The following is an 18,867-nucleotide window of genomic DNA, read 5'->3' on the forward strand; positions in this document are numbered from 1 at the left end:
GTAAAATGATCTGTCGTTTCGGCAGCAGCCTATGCAGGATTTGGAGGTCGTTTCCGTCTGGTTTTTGTGTAATATAATTTTCATGTTTATTCTTTTTTTTTCTGGTAGATTATATACAGGATGCCAGCTGGCTGACAGATGGTGATGCCTTTACCCGAATTTTTTTTTCTTTTTTTTTTCTGGAAAAAAAAAAAAAACATCACAAGAAAGAGAAGGAGGAAGGACAGGAACAGCTGTAGACGAGGGGACAGAGAAAACCAGCACACTGGCCACTGGGTGACATGAGGGAGTGGGTGGAGAACCCAGCACATGGCTCAAGGCAAAAAAAAAAAAAAAAAGTGCCCTGTTAACACTGAACAAGACACAGAGAGCCATCTTGTTAGCAGTAGCAGGCCTCTAAATCTCCCTAATGGTCCTCGGCTCTGATCTCTGTTCTTGCACCAGAATGTCAAGCATGAACAACGGGCGACCACAACAACAAATATTGTTGATTCCTCTACCTGCGTGAATGCAGATGTTTTTTTTTGTTTGTTTCTTGTCTTCAAATTCTGCGACACAAAAGAGTCCCAGTTGGATTAGAAGGGGAACAAAGCAGGGAAAAGGCGCACAAGGTCATGAAATATGAATCGAAGCTCTGAGCAGCTGGGACAGAGCCACAGGTCTGCGTTCTTACAGCCGTGGCCTAACTGTCTCTCTCAGGGGAACAAACACACACACACACACATGTGCACACACACACTTCAGTAGTGCCACTGACTAGAGAAGAGACGGACAGAACAACGCCGTGACCTTTTGCCCTGCTGTTGTCCGGCAGCACCTTTCCCCTCCACATGTGACCAAAAATGTCCTCAAGCTGAAGTCTATCTGTCAATCACTACATTTGTACTGTTATAATAATTATAGCTTCTTCATTTTCAACATTTTACAAATCCTAATATTTTACACTCACACACACCCCTTTCTCTCTCTCTCTCACACACACACACACACACACACACACATTAACTGAATACAAGTGCACCATATCTTCCAGCCCCTACAGTTATCTGATGAAAAAACAAACATGATGCCTCCCGAGTCCAGGGAGACAATTCAGTTTGTAAACCAGGCATGCCCAAAGCAAAGTAAATATAAACCAGGAATTTCAATTAATGAGGGAAAAAAAAAACAAAAGCACACACATAGAAAAATGACAATGAATAAAACGAGTCGTTAAATAAAACAGAAACATTGATGAATGAATTCAAATCAGTGTATTTTAGTTTGAGCTTCTGACATAGTTTGGAAAAAAAAATATATACTGCAAACATCATAACGGAATCTGCCAAGGCTACAGTATTGAACAACTTTTTCTAAAAAAAAAAAAAAAAAAAAAAAAAAAAAAAAAAATCTGGGGTAATTAAAAAAGGTCAAGCACACAAGCAAACTATGATGAGGCTATTTGAATTTTTAACTTTTTTTATTATTCATTTCTCCTCTTAACGGTTTTCTTTTTTAAAGGAAGCTGTTCATCAAAGAGCATTTTGTTCATATATAGTTATTTTTTACAGAGGAAAATACTGTACAACCTTTTTTTTTCTTCTCAAAACAATATCTGGAGGAATATCATCTACACACATTATTATTCCCTATATTACGATCGTTTATTTCCAATGCCAAGCTCAGGAGATAATTCATGATCAGTGTGTCCACGTCTCGGTCGTACATATTCGCTCGATATAAACCAGAGGGTGGCTTTGACAGATTTATAATTTAGCACTACAGTAAGTGAGCATTGCCATGAACTTATTAAGAATTCATTTAAAATCACAGTCCGTCCGTATTAGTGTTTCTCGTCAGGGCGCCTTTTTTTTTTTCCTGGCGCACCTGTTTCCTTTTTTTTTTTCTCAAACTGTTGAATCACAGAAACGAAATAAAAACCAGTCTTTAAATAAATCACAGAACAACAGTTCTTTGTCACACTAACATCTATTTGTGCATCAAAGCAAAAGTGAAACTAAAACATCTTTAAAGCAAAATTCCCTGTTAAAAGATATATATCAGATTTTTTTTCAGACGGTAAAAATGAATCTAAAAAGTGCAATAACGCCCTCCGCCACATCCTGACTCTCAGGCCGTTAATCACAACCTCGCCTGCTTACAGATCGATATGCTTCTGACTAACAACACAACAAAACGACATTGTAATGCAAAGATGCAAATGGTAACAAAAATATTTTTTAAATATGCTTATGAGTTATCTATCGTAATCATCATGGTCAGCTAATATAAAAGTGCACTATCCACACACAAACTTGATTCCTCCGCAGGGTGGGGGTTAAAATTACAAACGCCCTCCGCCACATCCTGACTCTCAGGCCGTTAATCACAACCTCGCCTGCTTACAGATCGATATGCTTCTGACTAACAACACAACAAAACGACATTGTAATGCAAAGATGCAAATGGTAACAAAAATATTTTTTAAATATGCTTATGAGTTATCTATCGTAATCATCATGGTCAGCTAATATAAAAGTGCACTATCCACACACAAACTTGATTCCTCCGCAGGGTGGGGGTTAAAATTACAAAGGGCTGAGCTTGGTTTGGTGCTAGTCGAACATTTCTAGCAGAATGTCAGAGAACTGTTTCGAGCGGCGGCTTGCTGGACGCCCGACTGACCACATATTTACTGGTCAATTCCACATGTCATTGAGAACAAAGAAAAAAACATCAGAGAGAGACGGGAACAAGCAAAATGTAACTCCCTTTCCTCTCAGTGTTTCATAATAATAATAATTAATAATAATAATAACAATATTAATACAGAAAAAAAGATCAAATGTTTGAACGCATCCTGTTTCCCCTTAGTGATTCACGTCCCTTTTTCTATGTATCCACGGCCCTGCAGGTCATGTTGCCTGTGCCAGCATTTTCCTTTTTGTATGTCGTCGTCCACACACACACTTACATATATAGTTATATAGAGAGATTTGTTTTTGTTTTTCTGATGTTTTTTTTTTAATCCACACACAAAAAAGTGAAAAAAATAAAAATAAATTAAAGTCAAACATGCACGCACACAAAAAGACTGATGTGTAGTAAAATGCTTTACATCGCTGCCCTGCGTGTAAACCAGGGCCTAATTCTGTGTGTCTTCGTTCTTATTTTTTTTAATGCATAATTGAATTAATAATGTTGGTCATCTTGTAAACATCATAATAAATCATTTCGGGCCGTCATTTTTTTTCTCCACGTTGTTGTTGTTTTTTGTTGTCATCTCAAGTCTCTAAACATGATGAATGAGGCCACTTTCATTTTCGTTTGTTCATAGTACACAGAGTATTTCTTCAGTTCCTACAGTCGCTGATAGTTTTTTTTTTTTTTTTTTTAATTTTTTTATGGATCAACATCTTGATTTTCCAGTCGGGAAGTATCAGTGTGGTTAACGGAAGCATCAAAGCTCTCGCCATTGTCCTTCTCACCATCAGGCTCCACCATCAAATCATCATTCGAGTCAGTGTTGAGCTCCTCCTCTGCCTCCTCCTCTTCCTCCTCCTCTTCTTCCTCTTCTTCCTCCTCCTCCTCTACATGTGCCTCCTCCTCCGGCGACAGGTCATCTTCAGCCTCTCCAGATGTCCCCGTGGTGTCGTCCTGAGCTGCCGGTAACCCCAGCGGGGGTGTGGGGTTGTGGCTGGGTCGTGCTGCATCATGCTGCATTTTCTTACTGAGGTCCAGTGAGTCGCTGAGGCCAAGACCGACCGCGTTCTTCAGGAAAAACAGGGAGCTGCTGGTGTCGGTGCCCAGGTTGAGGGAGCTATCCAGGCTGATGGAGGTCGGCGGGTACATGTGGTTATACTCGGACCCCATGCCACCTGTTGGGTAGAGCATTGAGGGTGCACTGCTGTTAATGCTGCGGGAAAATCCATGCAGGCCGCTAGGTGAGGAAGTAGAAAGACTCATGGAGGCTGGAGGGACTGCAGACACACTTCCTCCCAGGTGGTGCACCTGCTCCTGCTTGGGCGACACAGACGGCAGCTCACCCCGCTCCTGCTTCTCGTGCTTCCTCTTGTGGGAGTCCATCTGGGACATGCCCACCACCGTGTGCTTACACTCAGGGAAGGTGCAGTGGAAGTGTGAGCACTTGAGCTTATATTTGCAGTCGTGAACCTCACAATCAACGCTGGAGCTGAACTGGCAGAAGCCGGCAGCGCTGATCACATCTTGCTTGCCGTGGTGCTTGCGGTGGGCTGTGACCTTGGTGCTGTCAGTGCAGCGGAAGCCGCAGCGCAGACAGTGGAAGTGAGTGCTGTTGCCTGAAAACTGGCAGTCGGTGAAGTTGCAGCTGAGTGACGACTTGAAGCGCTTGAAGTCGTCCAGGACCAGGTTGTCGACGCGATCGTGGTGCTGCGCGTGCTTGTACATGTGGGTGCGGCCACAAAACTTGTAGCCGCAGTTCTCGCGTGTGCAGTGGTAGTGGGTCACCTTCAGAGAAAACTGACAGCCTGAGTCCTTGCAGTTCTCGTAGAGATCGTAGCGCCGGAATCCCTCCAGCATCATCCCCTCATCCAGCATCTTGCGTGACGACGCGGTCTTGCGGCGCTTGCCGAATGGTGACATGTCCTCGATTATCCAGAAGCGCTTCTTGGCACCGGTGGCCGTGGGAATGGAGATGGTGTTCCCTGAAAGAGGGAAGGAAGCCCATTAAACAATAATAGCTCGGTTCACAAAGTAAAAGCCACAAACTACAAGCAAATTACATTGTGAGGCCGTCCTGGTTGAAACTCTAATGTGCGACCTTACTCAGCCAGAAGTGGTTCACAGCTGAGTAAGCACAGAGAGCCACAAATTTTTTTATTCCTAATTCCCAGAATGATTAAAGGAGGGGGAAAATGATAGATTGATTTTGGAACATGACACTTTTACAGGGTGTCTCAAGCCTCCAAACAGAGGCGGAGCTGCGGGTCTTAACCGTCCCCTCTTATCTCCTGTTGTTTTATGAGGGGCACCCACCTTTTGCTACACCCTGGGGTCACTGCTAATGATGTGATCCCTGTTCTGCAAGACAGGAAGCAGTGGGCCTCGATAAAACTTGAGGCGTGATTAAAATAAGAGCTTGCTGATGCTGCCTTGTTAATGGAAACTAAACAAGGCCCAGGCTTTGTACTACAGGTGCCAAATTTACTGCTTAATCTCTAAATCTTAGTAAAACTAAAACACACGCGAAGGTGAGGTGATATAAACATTTGTTCTGTTCCCACTCAGTAAGCATGCACATTTCTACATACATGTTGTCCTATTTGCATGCTTAAAAGCCTTTCTTTTTTTTTTTTAATTTCCCATCTTTCCACAACAATACTGCAGAGAAAGTCTGGATCACACAGTTAAATGCTGCATAGGACTCAATTGAGAGTGACAGCTGCAGTGTTGGTTTGCGCCGGGGATAAGTACCTGCAGCATCCTGCACTATAGGGACGTCATTTTTAACCGGAGACGGAGTGGCAATGATGGGGCTGAAAGCTGGTGTGTTGGTTGGCATGACAACACTCCGAGTGGCTCCCAGAGAGGCGCTGAGCAGAGAGTATGACAGACAGGATGGAGAGAGGAGGTATGGGAGTGAGGAGAGAGGAGGTCGGAGGAGAGCGGGAGAGAGAGATGGGGCCTGGGACTGGAAGCCAGGCTGAGGAGCGGAGGGAGGAGGTGGTGGCGGTGGTGGAGGAGGAGGGGAAGAAGGAGGTGCATTTTGGGTAGCGCTAGTGTCAGCAGGGGTGGTAGGAGCAGAAGTGGTGGCGGGCCAGCCTTGTCCTGGAGAGACAGGTTGACCGGAGAGGGTGAAGGACAGACAAGAGGGGAAGAAACACACAGACGGGAACACACAGAAACAAGGGCCAAGTCACACACACACACACACACACACACACACACAAGCGCGCACACACACACACAGAGGGATGGGAGGTAAAAAGGGAAAGATAAAAGATAAGAGAATGATACAAAATGAGGCCCATTCAAGACAAGTAACCCAAACACCAGCCAAAACAACAATGATGAGAGTAGTGGATAATATTGGCAACACATGGAGAAATGTGAAAATCACAGGCAGGCTCAGATTTAGAAAAAAAAAAAGCAGAGGAGAATCCATTTATTCAGTAAGTTTGAGGGGAAAGGAGGCTGTTTCTCCTTTCCTTTCTCCCACAATTCAACCTACTAAAAGTGCTAAAGTAGACATAAAGCCACAGGGATGATCTCTGGCCAAAGGAAAATGTAATAAGCTACATACAGTGCAATAACTCAAACCACTGATGTACAAAATGGATGTTTTATGAGGATGACCAGGCAAACTGCAAAAGACCTTGTCTACGACTCAGAGCATAAGAATACAGCATTGTCATCAACCTCATACGTTATGACTGATGTGTCATTATGTTATTGATTGGAAGTCAAACTACTAAATCATCAAACACATGATTGAAGAATGAAATGACAGGTAGCTGGTTTCTGGTGGATGAACTGAGTGAAGCATGATATATGATGCTGAATGTAAGAATATTCACCTTTTAGACTGCACTTTATCAAAGCTCTACATGCTGACACCAAAACACCTGTTGGATATTTTTTCACATATTCTCACCTGCTGGAGAGCCATCGTTGCCTACAGGCGTGCTGGTGCAGCTCCGGTCCTGGTTGGAGGACTCGGAGGAGAGGCCCAAGGGGCTGCCCCCTCCTCCCATGTAGTCCATGTAATCATCGGTCTCGTCCATGATGGCGGAGGAGGAAAAGCTGGAGTTGATACCAGAGTGGGCCCCCATGGCTCCGGACATCATGCCAGATGCATCTGCCCTCTGACCGAGTGGCATCACCTGAAAAACGAATAACCTTAGTTGGATACATTTACATGCACACTATTATTTCACGATTATTCAGAATACATCAAATACCAAATTCGATACCGGTCTATGTTGAATTTTCCGAATTAGGCTTTATTCCAAATGTAGCATTTTCCATTTAAGACTTTCAGGGTGTAGCTGTATTATTTGGGTTATAATATCATTCTGTTTAGTGATGGGCAAAAATGGATGAACGAATCTTTTGACTGACTCTTTTTAGTGTCGGGTATTTAGCGGGTCAGCCTGTCGTACATCACAATGTACATGAATCCATGGCTTTTTCTACTTGCTGTTATCATAGGGTACGGATCACGCTGCCTGCTAAAGTGAGTGAACGAGCAAGGACCGTTAAAATCTTTCTCAAGTGGAGACCAAAGACTGCACAAATATTAGACAGAGCTACCACAACGTTACCCATTGGTTTGTGGACTGCCATTTTGAAGCATCAAGTTCGGCATTTCATCTTTTGCCACTTTGGGTTTTTTGAGCCTGAAGTGACCATATTTGGATGAGAGGTTGGAGGAGTGGAGGAGTGTGGGGCCTATCTGACTCACAGACTGTAGCGACGACCTGCACACTTCTTGTCACTCAAGCGGCCCTGGCCTAAAATATGCCTAATTTTGAGCTTTAATAAAATGTAAAACGGGTGAGTTTTAAAAAAAATTCCACCCATCGCAAAGTTGCCATGAACATTGAAATTAACTTCATGGACAAAAACTGTTTTTTGTACCAGGTTGTAAATATGTTTATTTCTGCTGTAAAGTTAGGCATTTTAACATGGGGTCTGTGGGAATTTGATCTGTTTTGGAGCAATTCTCAAGTGGCCATTAGAGGAATTGCAGTTCCTCTAATGGCCACTGGCTTCATGTTTCAGCCTCGGAGGTGTCCGCTTGGTCGAGACCATGGTGCATTCCTTTGCTCTTCTGATGTTCGTTCTTACGATTTTGGTGTGTCCATGAGCTTTAAGTTGTAATGTGGAAACAGTTTTTGGATATGGATACAGTGCATTGAGAATATGCATCTGAAATTCAGTTTTCACCACAGTTTGCCACAAGTAGCCTCTTGTCTGTTTCAAGTCACCTCTGTGTGTTGTCGTAGATACAGTGTACACAAAACAACTCACCAACAGTTAGCAAGAATACAAGGTGAACGCCCAATAGATACGCCCACATTTCTGGTTCGGAAAAAGAGATGCATCTACTTTTAAACAATCAGAAAGATTTGCATATAAACAGGTTTTTGGATATACTAAATATCATAACGCCGACCTTTTCAACAAAGTGATTGAAGGGATGAAAGAGAGAGGCTGTGTTCACACTGTCGAACAAGTCTGCCGCCACCAAAAAAACTTGGCACAGGTGACAGCTGTTTCACTTTTCTGTATTTTGATGTGGCAAACAACATGTTAGGGCATGTTCATTGAAGTATGCAAATATATGTGGAATTGTCATTTTCTTTAGCCACGTAAACAACTTAGTAGGAATATTGTCTTTTTTAGAATAATGGCAAAAATTGAATATTTTGAGCATGTAAACATAGTCAGTGTAAAGGGACATCTAAAAAAAACATTTTTTTGGATATACGTAATTTATCATTGATACAGGTGTTGGCTTTTGGCATAAAACCAAGTATTTCTCAAGACGTCAAAAGTCTGAAAGAACAAACATTGTACTTCTGTCATTACATGTGGGCATCAAAATGAAAAACAAAAAGATACTGAACTAGAAAATCTACATGTTTAAATCCATTTTCAGCACAAGATGTACCGCAGAGGTTAGGTTGGGAAATCAAGTACACTTCACAGGGAAAAATTTCACCAAAGAATGTCATGAGTGATTTGTCACCGCCTGGTATGACAGGGTATGAGCGTTAGTCTCTTTTTCACAGCAAGCGTACTTCTTTTTCTTTTCCCAGAATGTGACTCAGAGCAGGAGGCACGATAAACAAAAACGACAAAATTAACCAAGTTAGTTACATAGACTTTGAATACAGAAAAATAGGTAGACCTTGTCATTTTTGAGGTGAAATGATAAAACAGAGGTGAAAATAATATAAAATCTGAGTAGTCTATTCACTGTCCGTTTGCAGTGAAACACTTAAGTGGCTCGTTTCACTTTTCTGTTCACTTCTATAACCAGATTTATTAAGCAGTGCTTGTTGGATGACCCTCTCTCATCTTATTGCAACAGAAACCCACCACAACTGTATGTCTGTGGGAGCTTTAAATTTAAATGTAACTTCCTTTTAAAACATCTGGGTAATTTTTGATGAAAACTGGCAAAATCAAAAGCAAGAAACCTTCGTAATAGCACGCTAAACATAACATCTGCACTGCATAAATACACGCAACCCATTCATCATTTAATCTCTCAGTAAAAGGGCGTGTGAGATACTTGGTGTTGTTGGGATCCGTTTCAATAAACTACTCAACACCTGTTTTAGTTCACGGAGGTGTTCAGCCCGTATTTTCAGATAATTACCCTTTTCAGTTTGGCATGTGTCATGTCACTCTTTGTGTGTTTGTACCTGGGATGGGACTCTATCGAAGTTCTTCCCCAGCATCCGCCTCATGTGTTTGCGTGCATGTGAGGTCATCTGGTGCTTGAGCAGGAAGGAGAACTGGCAACCCTCCCGGATGCAGTGGAAGTGGCTGTTGACTTGGTTATACTTACAACCTGTGAAGAGAAACCAGTGTTCAAACTCTCCGTTTGCGGATTAATTCATCTTTGGCTCATTGCAGGATGTCTGAGAGCAGCTAAATGCAATATTATCGGTGTGACGGTGTTCTGATTAGATCAAACACAGAGTGATATATTTTTAGGTTTTTTTAATTTCATGATATGGCTCAGACAAAAGAGGGATCGGTTTCAAAGTGTTTGGGAGTGTACATGTAGGAGGAATATTAGATCACTCCGGTGTCACACTGAGCAAGTCAAGGCTTCTGTGCACTAAACCTGTGGAGCTCTTTTATTACACTGACATGCTTTATTCAATTAGGAATTTACATAAATAAATTCTCATTTTCTGTGGGCCAATAATGCACACACCCCTGCAAACCAAAGTAAATATACAATTATTACCATATTAAATTCATTTTTCAAAGTATCTCCATTGTCATTTTTCCTTTTGTTCTCCATTGTGCTGCTGTCTGCTTCATATTCTTCTGTTGTTTTCTAGTGTTTTAACCGGTCTGGCTCTAATTGCTTTATGATTTCAAATTAAATGAATGTTCCGTTTTGTGCCTGTTAATCAAATACCATTATATAAAAGCAGGCAGAAATAATTGAAAGAGTAACATGCTGGGCAGGTGCTAGCATGTCAGTAACCATGGCACCCAGTTTAAGAGCACAACACGTCTGTGTCATCACATAGCTTTTGCACACACAATGTTTGAAACACGCAAAGTTGTGCAAATAACAGTAACCCCCGTGACAGTGAGGCCCTTTTGTGAGACACAAACCAGGTAACATCATCAGCGGTGTTCAGTTTAATGTCGCTGCCATGGATACTGGCAACCCATCAATTCTTTATGACTGGAGTGCTAGCGATGGTAATCCTTTCTGTTTTTTCCCCCCAGCCCAAACAATACAGTTGGCAGATCAGGCTGGGGACAAAAAACAGCTGTTTAGGGCCTGTTTTTGTTTGCTTTGTCTCTGCGTTCTGAAAAGCTTGTGTAACGGCCTGAAAAAAACAGATCACTTTTAATTCATTTCTGTGTGATGGCAGCGGTGGCTGTGAGGCGCAGCTTCAGAACACAAACAGGCTAAACCAGACAAGCCGGATAATTAACAAACACAAACCTAATTGCTCATTTCTGACAGGGGCAAAAGGAAGAAGAAAACAACCTGGATGTGATTGCCCCCTTTGACGTTATTGCTCATATAGTACAGGCAAGACTACCTTTGGGACTTGAGGTGCCATTGTGAATATGCAAAACACAGCAACAAAACCTACGAGGCAGACTTGTTTCATGCCTCTTAAACAACTCACACAGCACGACACTGTGTTTGCCAACACTGGTCTCTCTCCCTTTGTAAACACAGAGAATATCCTCTTGCAACAGCCACCAAAAATCAATCTACATCTTTCTCAATTTAACACCTTTAATCCACATAATCGCTCCGGGTAGAATAATTTTAAAGGCTGGAGGCTGACATGGCAAAGACAAAAAGAGACAGAAGCCCAGAACTTATTCTCATATTGTATCTGAAGTATTTTTTTCTTACCCAGCCTGCCGCACTCCTCCCTCTTGGTGAAATATTTGAAGCCATTGGCGGCGCGGCGTTCTGCCTTCTCATGCTTCTTGATGTGCCATGGCAGCTTGGTGGTGATGTTAGTGACAAAGAAGCAGCCAGGCCGCAGACAGTGATAGTGGCCCCTCATTCTGAACTCACAGTGCTGCAAAAAAAAAACCCCAAACAAACACATAATTTACCAATTTCATAAGTCAAACATGTTGACTGAAAGCCAAAGAAATTGACAAATTTGCTTTTTCTTTGTGTGCAAAGTTAAAGTGAAACCAGTTTTTCACAAAACATCCCACATTTTTAAACGCGATGACTTTTTTTTCCAGGCTTCCCACAACACCCCTCCTTTCCAACATGTCTGTACACCACCATCTGTTTGTGAGGCCCAGATCCCAAAGGACTGGGCCAAATAAGATCTGCTCAGTTCAGGAGATGGAGACTAAAGGGAGGAGGGGAGGAGGGGAGGAGGGGGGGGGGGCTTTTTGTGAGAGGGGTGATTTTCGACACATTAATGAATTCATTTAAACGGTTTTCCAAATACGGGCTCATGAGAGCAGGCAGGGGCTGCCATTTAGGTTTCATTTGCGAAGCATTCCCCTGATTTTTGCCCTATTCCAGACAGCCTTGTTTACTGTGCAAGTGACAATGATTTATTGGGTAATATCAGCTAAATTGGCCTTTTCTGAGAGGAGAATGCGGCAGTCAAAATGACATCATTGACATATAAACAGGCATTACTGGGGTGAGTCGACTGTCTTTCTCAGCAGAGATGGAAGACGGGGGAGCGGTGGCTGTGAAAGCCTTGAGTCAAATAACCTCAAATACTGGTCTAATAGATAGCATACTTCATGCTTAGAAAACTCGGGGAGATGACAGTAGGTGGTTCGGCTCCTGGCTGAGTTATCAAGCTGCACTCACCTGGTTGGGACAGAGGCACTGGAGAGAGTAGTAAGAGAACTGGTCCCGGACGTTGACCAGGTTGTTGTTGGGGTTGATGTGGTCCAGACAGTGGGACTCGGCCTTGCCAGATGTCTTGCACACATACTTGCAATTCCCGAACAAGCAGTGGAAGTGGAACTTGTTTGCGTACTTACAGTCAGTAGCCAAACAGGGATCACTGGATGAATAAAAATGCAGTTTAATCAACACATGGTCCAATAAATAAACTCTACTGTAATGTAAAAGCAGTGGTGGACAGTAGCCAAGTACATTTACTTAAGTACTTTACTTAAGTACAGTTTTTGAGTATCTGTACTTTACTTAAATATTTTAGTAAACTTATTACTTTGACTCTACTACATTTTAAAGACAAATATTGAACTTTTGACTTCACCACATATCTATGAAGGCTCTTGTTACCCTTTACATTTGCTTTGAGGTCAGCGGATGATTTTTTTTCTTTTTTCTAAAATGCAAAAATCCTTACACTGTGATCCTACAGTTCTGCATGTGGTGTTTCCGTACTTCTACCTCACACTTACACTCATTGGGAGAGACATTTAGGGAGGAAAGGTCATCCGCAGGCGCTTATATTTGGTTATGCAGTGTTAGTATTGGTTTTGGTAGCAGATGGAGATGAAGATTCCCCACCAGATCACCCATGGACATACCTAAAGTCCATGTTTGAAGTTTTTGAGGTGAAGAATGGTTTGTATTGTTCTATACGTTTGCTGTTTATTGCCCACAAACTTCATCATGACATACAGGAACATGGACATTTCTATTGGCTTTGCAGCATATTCAACAAGCTTTTTATTCTACAGGTTTTACAAGCAAGTCAGTGCACTGGGTTGTTTTAGAATCATTAGTTTCTGTAAATGTACTGTGACAAAACACAGCAATGCATTTGAGATAAAAAGAGGACTTTGAATACTTAAGTAAAAGCAAGTACTCTAGTACTTTAACTCTACTTTCACTTGTATTGGAGTAATATTTGACTAGTAGTATCTATACTTTGACTCAAGTGATAGAGTTGTGTGCTTTGTCCACCACTGGTAACAAGAAACAAATAAATATTTCTCCTACTTTTCCTGGAACTGCAGAAATCCAGGTTTGACTTGTGGTTTAGCATTCTCCAGAGAGGTGGTGGCCAGAGGGGAGTTAGCTGGCAGGTTGGGCATCGAGGCCGGCATCTGAGGGATGCTGCCCGTCAGCTGCTTCCAGGCCAGCAGGGAAGGGGGAGGAGAGCTGTATCCGCCAGAGGAGGTGAGGTGTGCCACATCCATCGGGGGATTGTTGGCCATGGAGACAGGGGCGGCAGGCTGCAGCGAGGCTCCATCACTGGAGTCTTTTCCCTCACTGTACTGAGGCTCCGACTTTACTTTCAAGGTGGCTCGGAGGTGGAAGCTGGAAAACAAGATGGAAGCTCATTTTTATGTTGATCAATAAAGCCAAAGGCTAAAATGGGGAAAGGGTATATTTTCTGATTATGAACCAGTGGGACACTCACTTAGCATGTTTTATGGCCCCATCCACAGTACTGAAGAGAGCTCCACAGTCCTCTACCAGGCAGTGAAAGTGCACTTTCTGAAGGAAGTCACACTGAGCCTCACAGAAGTCATCTGTGTCAAACCTTAGACAGAGAATGAAGACTGTAAATCTACTGCTGTTTCAAATAAAAAAACAAACGCTAGGAGGACAACTGGTTCGACACGTCATCTGACAGTAAATGCTGTAAGTCTGTCGTACTGTAAGTCATTTAAAATTCCCACAAGACCAGATTCCTTTTGTTTCAGGGGTGTTTCCAGTGACGCAGGACGTGAAAGAAAAAGGCGTTTCATGTACAGTACTTTTAAACATTCTGACTGTTTTCTCACTATCAAAATGAATGAGTCTAACTACATAAATCAATCCACCACACTCTTAGCACTTCCTGTGTGATTTATACCTGCGGAGGTATGTCCTCCAGATTTCAGTGGTTTTTTCTGGAAGAGGCCTCTTCAGCACTCTGTTCAGATACTGTGTTGCCTCTGAAGTGTTGCTGCCCTGGCCCGCCTCCAGCTCTGTCTTCAGGTTCATGGCGTTGAACAGGGCAGGGTTCACCTGTGACATCTACAAAACACACAGCACATAAACAACCAGCTGCCGGGTTAGCGGAGCATACGTAAGCTGGGCACTTGCATATGTTAGTAAGAGTGTGAGAGTCAGAACACACACACACACACACACACACACACAAATGTTTTTGGCGAAGCAAAAAAGCGCAGCCAGATTTACAAACATCCAGGCTTTTGCTTGAGTGCAGGCCAAGCGTGTTTGCCAAGCCTCCTCTGGGAGCAACTGTTAACCCTTTTATGTGATGTGGTGGCTTGACTCAAACCCCCAAAAGCTGACATGACATGAGGAGCTGTTGGACAACAGGTCTTCAAGCTCCTCCATGTCTGGGTTTAATGACTGCTTTGAGGAGAGCAACTCTGAAGTTAAGCTCTCCTGGGGAGAGGTTAAAAAGACGACGTGTGCGGAGGGGAAGCATGTGGGGGGAGGGAGGAGGTCTTGACCATTTGGCAAGGCTAAAAAAAAAAAAAGAGGAGGCTTATCTGTCACTACATCATCAGTGTGATGGAAACCACCTGGCACATTTGTATCAATCAGATAAGATTTATGATTAAGACAATGTGCATTTTAATCTTCACCCCCCCAAAAAAACCACATTTCCATACACTAACATTTAGACCTGGTAAAAAATGAGGGCAGTGCCTTTTTTTTTTCCTCCTCTGACTTTTTAATCAAATAATTTACAAACTCTATAAATAAATGTGGTGCGAGGCGGGGGAAGAAAAAGTATAAAGGAGGAGGAAAAAATGGACGGCGAGTTCAAAACAGCTCATCAAAAAACAAACATCTCTATATATCTGGCATGGCACCCAGCTACTGCTTCATTATATTAATTTGTGAGAGGTGCAGTGAAAATTACACTGTATGAAAAATGGCTGGAAAATTTAAATGATACAAACTCATCTTATTAGCGGTGAAACATTAAAAAACAAACAGGCCCCTCCGTGTCCCGCTAATTTGTCTTGGGATGAAAGGCGTTTGATGGATGGATCTTACCTTATTCATAAGCGAGGATAAAAGAGATGTATTCCCTGGTACAGGGTGTCCGTTTGATTCATTACTGGAACAAGGAAAATGAACAATGTTTAGTCAAGATTTGCATGAGAACAGTAAATATTACTATTTATCACGCAAGGTGTGCCTGTATAATGAAGAAGAAAAATGCTGTCTTCTTAAGAAATAAGATCTACTGTGAGTTGGAGGGAAGATTGGAGTTGACGGTTTATACAAACATCCTTCTCGCACAAAAATGGAGAAAGATGTTGAGGATTTTATAATTGTATGCACATGTATATAAATGAGATATTTTTTGATAAATAATTGGAAATATAAACCTGGCTGCCAAGCCTGAAGAAATCATCTATCAATCAGGGAACCCTCATTTCCTTGTTGATTTATTTTGTGAATATATGAGGTGAATTTACAACAAGAACCAACATTTTCCATACTGCATTAACCATCTATGCATGCAGCTATGTACCTGTGGTCCTTCTTGCTCAGGTCCAGGCTGTGCTCCTGCGTGGAGTCCTGGGAGGCCCCACAGTTGGTGTCCATTGGCTCCTGCTTCACTTGAACCAGATTGAACTGGCTGGCTGGAGTCGGCTGCCCGTTCCCTAAGGATCAAACCAGAGACGCAGATGAGAGAAGTGACAACAAAGTTATTGTTGGTCAGCATTATTACCCTATGACGAGATCCAATCTGACTTCTGTCCTGGCCTGAAAAGAATACTCCGAGTGATAATTATTGCGAAATTATGTCAGGCCGTCAAGCCTTTTAAATGGTGATTGAGAGGCGGGAGATATGAGGGAAAAAGACTCCTTTTTCTGCAGCACTTGTCACAACTCATTTGCCAGGCTGCCTCTTAACTGGTCATTAAGTGAGATGCTAATGCTGAGGGAAAGTGGCAGTCTTAGATTGGCCACCCCCCTCCCTTCCCACCTTCCCAGGCTCCTCGTTGGCCTGACAACGGACGGCAGCCAATGCCACTGAGCGTACCCACAAGGAACAGGGGTGCTATGTCGGTCAGATTGGAGCTGACAGCCAATCAGATTGGTTCAAATAGCATGACCTCTTGATCACATTCTCCTCCAAATAGGTATTCAGTGGATGCTGTGAGCGGGGACAGGAGCACTGAAATGAAATAAATAAAGACCAGGGGATGACATGGGGTAAAAACGCTGACAGGAGGGTGAATTCTGCTCCACCCCCAGATCCCCAAGGGACTGAAATATTAATTTGTCCTGGGGCTACACATAGAAAGCAGGGCTTTTTGGTAGACAATAAGTGGTGTTTTATTTTTTTTAAAAAATATGGGAGCAGGAGGGGTGACCCTGGCGTAGCCTCTCAGACACTAAAAGACTGAGGAGCACCAGGGGCTCTGATTGGTTTGGTGAGGAATCTGTTGTTTGGGAATCAGGGCTGGTGTTGAGGGATAGTGACAGGCAAGGTCATGGGCAACCAAGTGTGTGCCCTTGGCCCTCAGCCTGGTGAGGCTCCTCTCCTTTTTCTTGCTTGGGAGAAAACAAGACCAGCCTACGTAAGGGGGAAACCAACCAGAGTTCCCCCCTGCCACAAGATGACCCAGAGACATATCAGGCAGAATAGGAGTGGAAAAGCCAGTCTTGGGCCTTGTCAGCTGAAAGCTCGGAGACGGGGAAGTGTCAGTGTCAGTGTCAGTTTGGTTTGACAATAGCTGAGGTTGGAGGGGCTGGAGGTGGGGTCTGGGCGGGGCTAAGGGAAAACAGCAGTCATACAATTTTGGTTTGAGGTCACTGAATGCTTACCAAGTCTCCGTCCAGCGCCCCCTCCCTCCCCCCAACTTAATAAGAATACGCCCAAAATTAACTAGCCAGACAGATCCCGCCTTGTCATTGACAATTAAATCAACTCTCAGACTAAATGAGAGCACATTATATCAAGAGCAGCCACCCACTATATGATCTACACATGATCATCAGGCGGATTAAAGCATTCCTTCGTTGTATCAGAGGATAAATTGACTTTTTAAGGTGGATTACAACGCAGAAGTCTCTTCTTCTGATGCACATCATGAAGTTTTTTTCTCTAACCACTTCCCAAAGAGGGAGAACAAATGAGTTTGACTCAAAGCAGCTTCTTTCTGGAAATTATCCAGGAATAATGTATCACCATGTAATTACTCCGGATAAGATACAGAGTCTGTGAAAGATCATTTGTACTGTGTGTCTAATTAGTAAACCCTTCAGATGCTTGAATCTCTGCGAAAAACACTTAGGGGTAAATTAGAGCGGAACATTAATAAAAAAAAAAAAAAAAAAAATTACTGAGAAAAATACTGAAAGCAGAAACAGGAAAAATGCACTATTCACCGCAGCAGAGGCGAAGTTTCACAACCCCATGAAAAAATAAACACTGTGAAAAATAGCCACAAACACTATGACTTTTCTCACACCTTTTTGACAAGAGAAGCACAAACCACTTCCTCCTCATTTTAGCCCCAAATGTCCTGTTCACACATTTTATGAAGCAAATATGAGAAACAAAACCGAAGCAGCTCCCCCATTCTGTATCTGCACCAAACTTTTACAAGTGTGTGATACAGGAGGGAAAATTTCAAACCAGCTTTGTTATCAAGCAGCGAGATCTGTGATGCAGACTCTCAGTGAGACAACGATAGGGGTGGTGAAGGCACCATCTGTGGAGGCCCCACCCTCAGTGGGGGCCTTCCCAGTGTTCAGACTACCTGCTGGAAGCCCAGAGGTGGAGCTCAGCCTGACAGCCTGGGCTCAGCTCAGCTCCCCGGAGCAGCTGCCCCGTCTCTCTCCCAGGGCCTGTCCTGCTCAAGGAACACCACCAGGAATTGTAATCCTTCCCAGTCCCAACATCCGGAGATGCTCCCCCTCGCAGCCCCATTTACAATCCGCGCTCCACCTGCTTGGGCTCAGCACAGGAGGCCCCGCTGCTACTGAATGCAAAATTGTGCTCCGCAGTGCATTATCAATTTAATGCTTTAACTTCATTTTCATTCTCAGAAGCTTTGTTTAGAGCAATATGATAAACATAGACAAGGCAATTACCTCCAAAATTTATGTGAATTGTGTTTATGCTAAATAGGTATTGACATGTTTTTGTGAGAAGAGAAGGTTTCCAGAAATTCAAAAAGTGGGTCTTTGCTGATGCATGCAAGTGTGTCTGAGTTCTTGTGTCAGTGAAAAAAAACCCTCTTTCTCAGCTCTGGTGCATTGAGTCATTTCTGCCTGAGCGATTTCTGTTTTTTTTTTTTCTTCTTTTTATCAGTTTGCATAGAGGATACAAAAAAAATAGAAAAAAAACCCAACATTTTTTTGTTCTTGCAATTTCTGAACTAATTTCATTCCACCTCCATTTGCTTGGAACGGGCGCAGTCATAGATAAGAGACCAATGATGAGGAAACATGTTCGACACAAGCCCCAGGAGCCCCCACTCTGAACATCATAAGAGACTTTTACAGGCTCTACTCTCCCCTGTCAACGCATTTATCTCCAAATGGATTGTGGGTATCTAACAAACGATCAACACAATAACAAGCCCAGAGCAGAGGACTATGCCTCCGGTATGTCCCTTTAAGCCTGGAAACGGCAGTTTTTCTGCCTTTCTTTCCACTGTGGGATAGTGATAGAAATGACCTCTGAGTGCACTCGCTGCTCTGGCTGTAGTGGAGTGGAGTCCACACAGAAA

At 43.0% G+C, this 18,867-nt stretch overlaps 1 protein-coding gene across 1 annotated transcript in view; it reads right to left on the minus strand.

The window, feature by feature from the left end:
* Nucleotides 1-3,142: 3,142 nt before the first annotated feature.
* The window catches only part of casz1 (castor zinc finger 1), a 77,428-nt gene continuing 61,703 nt past the window's right edge, over nucleotides 3,143-18,867 (minus strand). The window contains exons 9-19 of the mRNA XM_042491014.1: nucleotides 15,651-15,783; nucleotides 15,167-15,230; nucleotides 14,004-14,167; nucleotides 13,566-13,688; nucleotides 13,142-13,462; nucleotides 12,035-12,233; nucleotides 11,096-11,267; nucleotides 9,396-9,544; nucleotides 6,614-6,842; nucleotides 5,434-5,787; nucleotides 3,143-4,664 (exon numbers count right to left, since the gene is read on the minus strand). Of these exons, the coding sequence (XP_042346948.1) occupies nucleotides 3,382-4,664; nucleotides 5,434-5,787; nucleotides 6,614-6,842; nucleotides 9,396-9,544; nucleotides 11,096-11,267; nucleotides 12,035-12,233; nucleotides 13,142-13,462; nucleotides 13,566-13,688; nucleotides 14,004-14,167; nucleotides 15,167-15,230; nucleotides 15,651-15,783 (3,191 nt within the window). The 3' untranslated portion in view covers nucleotides 3,143-3,381. The remainder of the gene's footprint in view (nucleotides 4,665-5,433; nucleotides 5,788-6,613; nucleotides 6,843-9,395; nucleotides 9,545-11,095; nucleotides 11,268-12,034; nucleotides 12,234-13,141; nucleotides 13,463-13,565; nucleotides 13,689-14,003; nucleotides 14,168-15,166; nucleotides 15,231-15,650; nucleotides 15,784-18,867) is intronic.

This window comes from Plectropomus leopardus, chromosome 8 (assembly GCF_008729295.1).
Source record: "Plectropomus leopardus isolate mb chromosome 8, YSFRI_Pleo_2.0, whole genome shotgun sequence".
NCBI lineage: Eukaryota > Metazoa > Chordata > Actinopteri > Perciformes > Serranidae > Plectropomus > Plectropomus leopardus.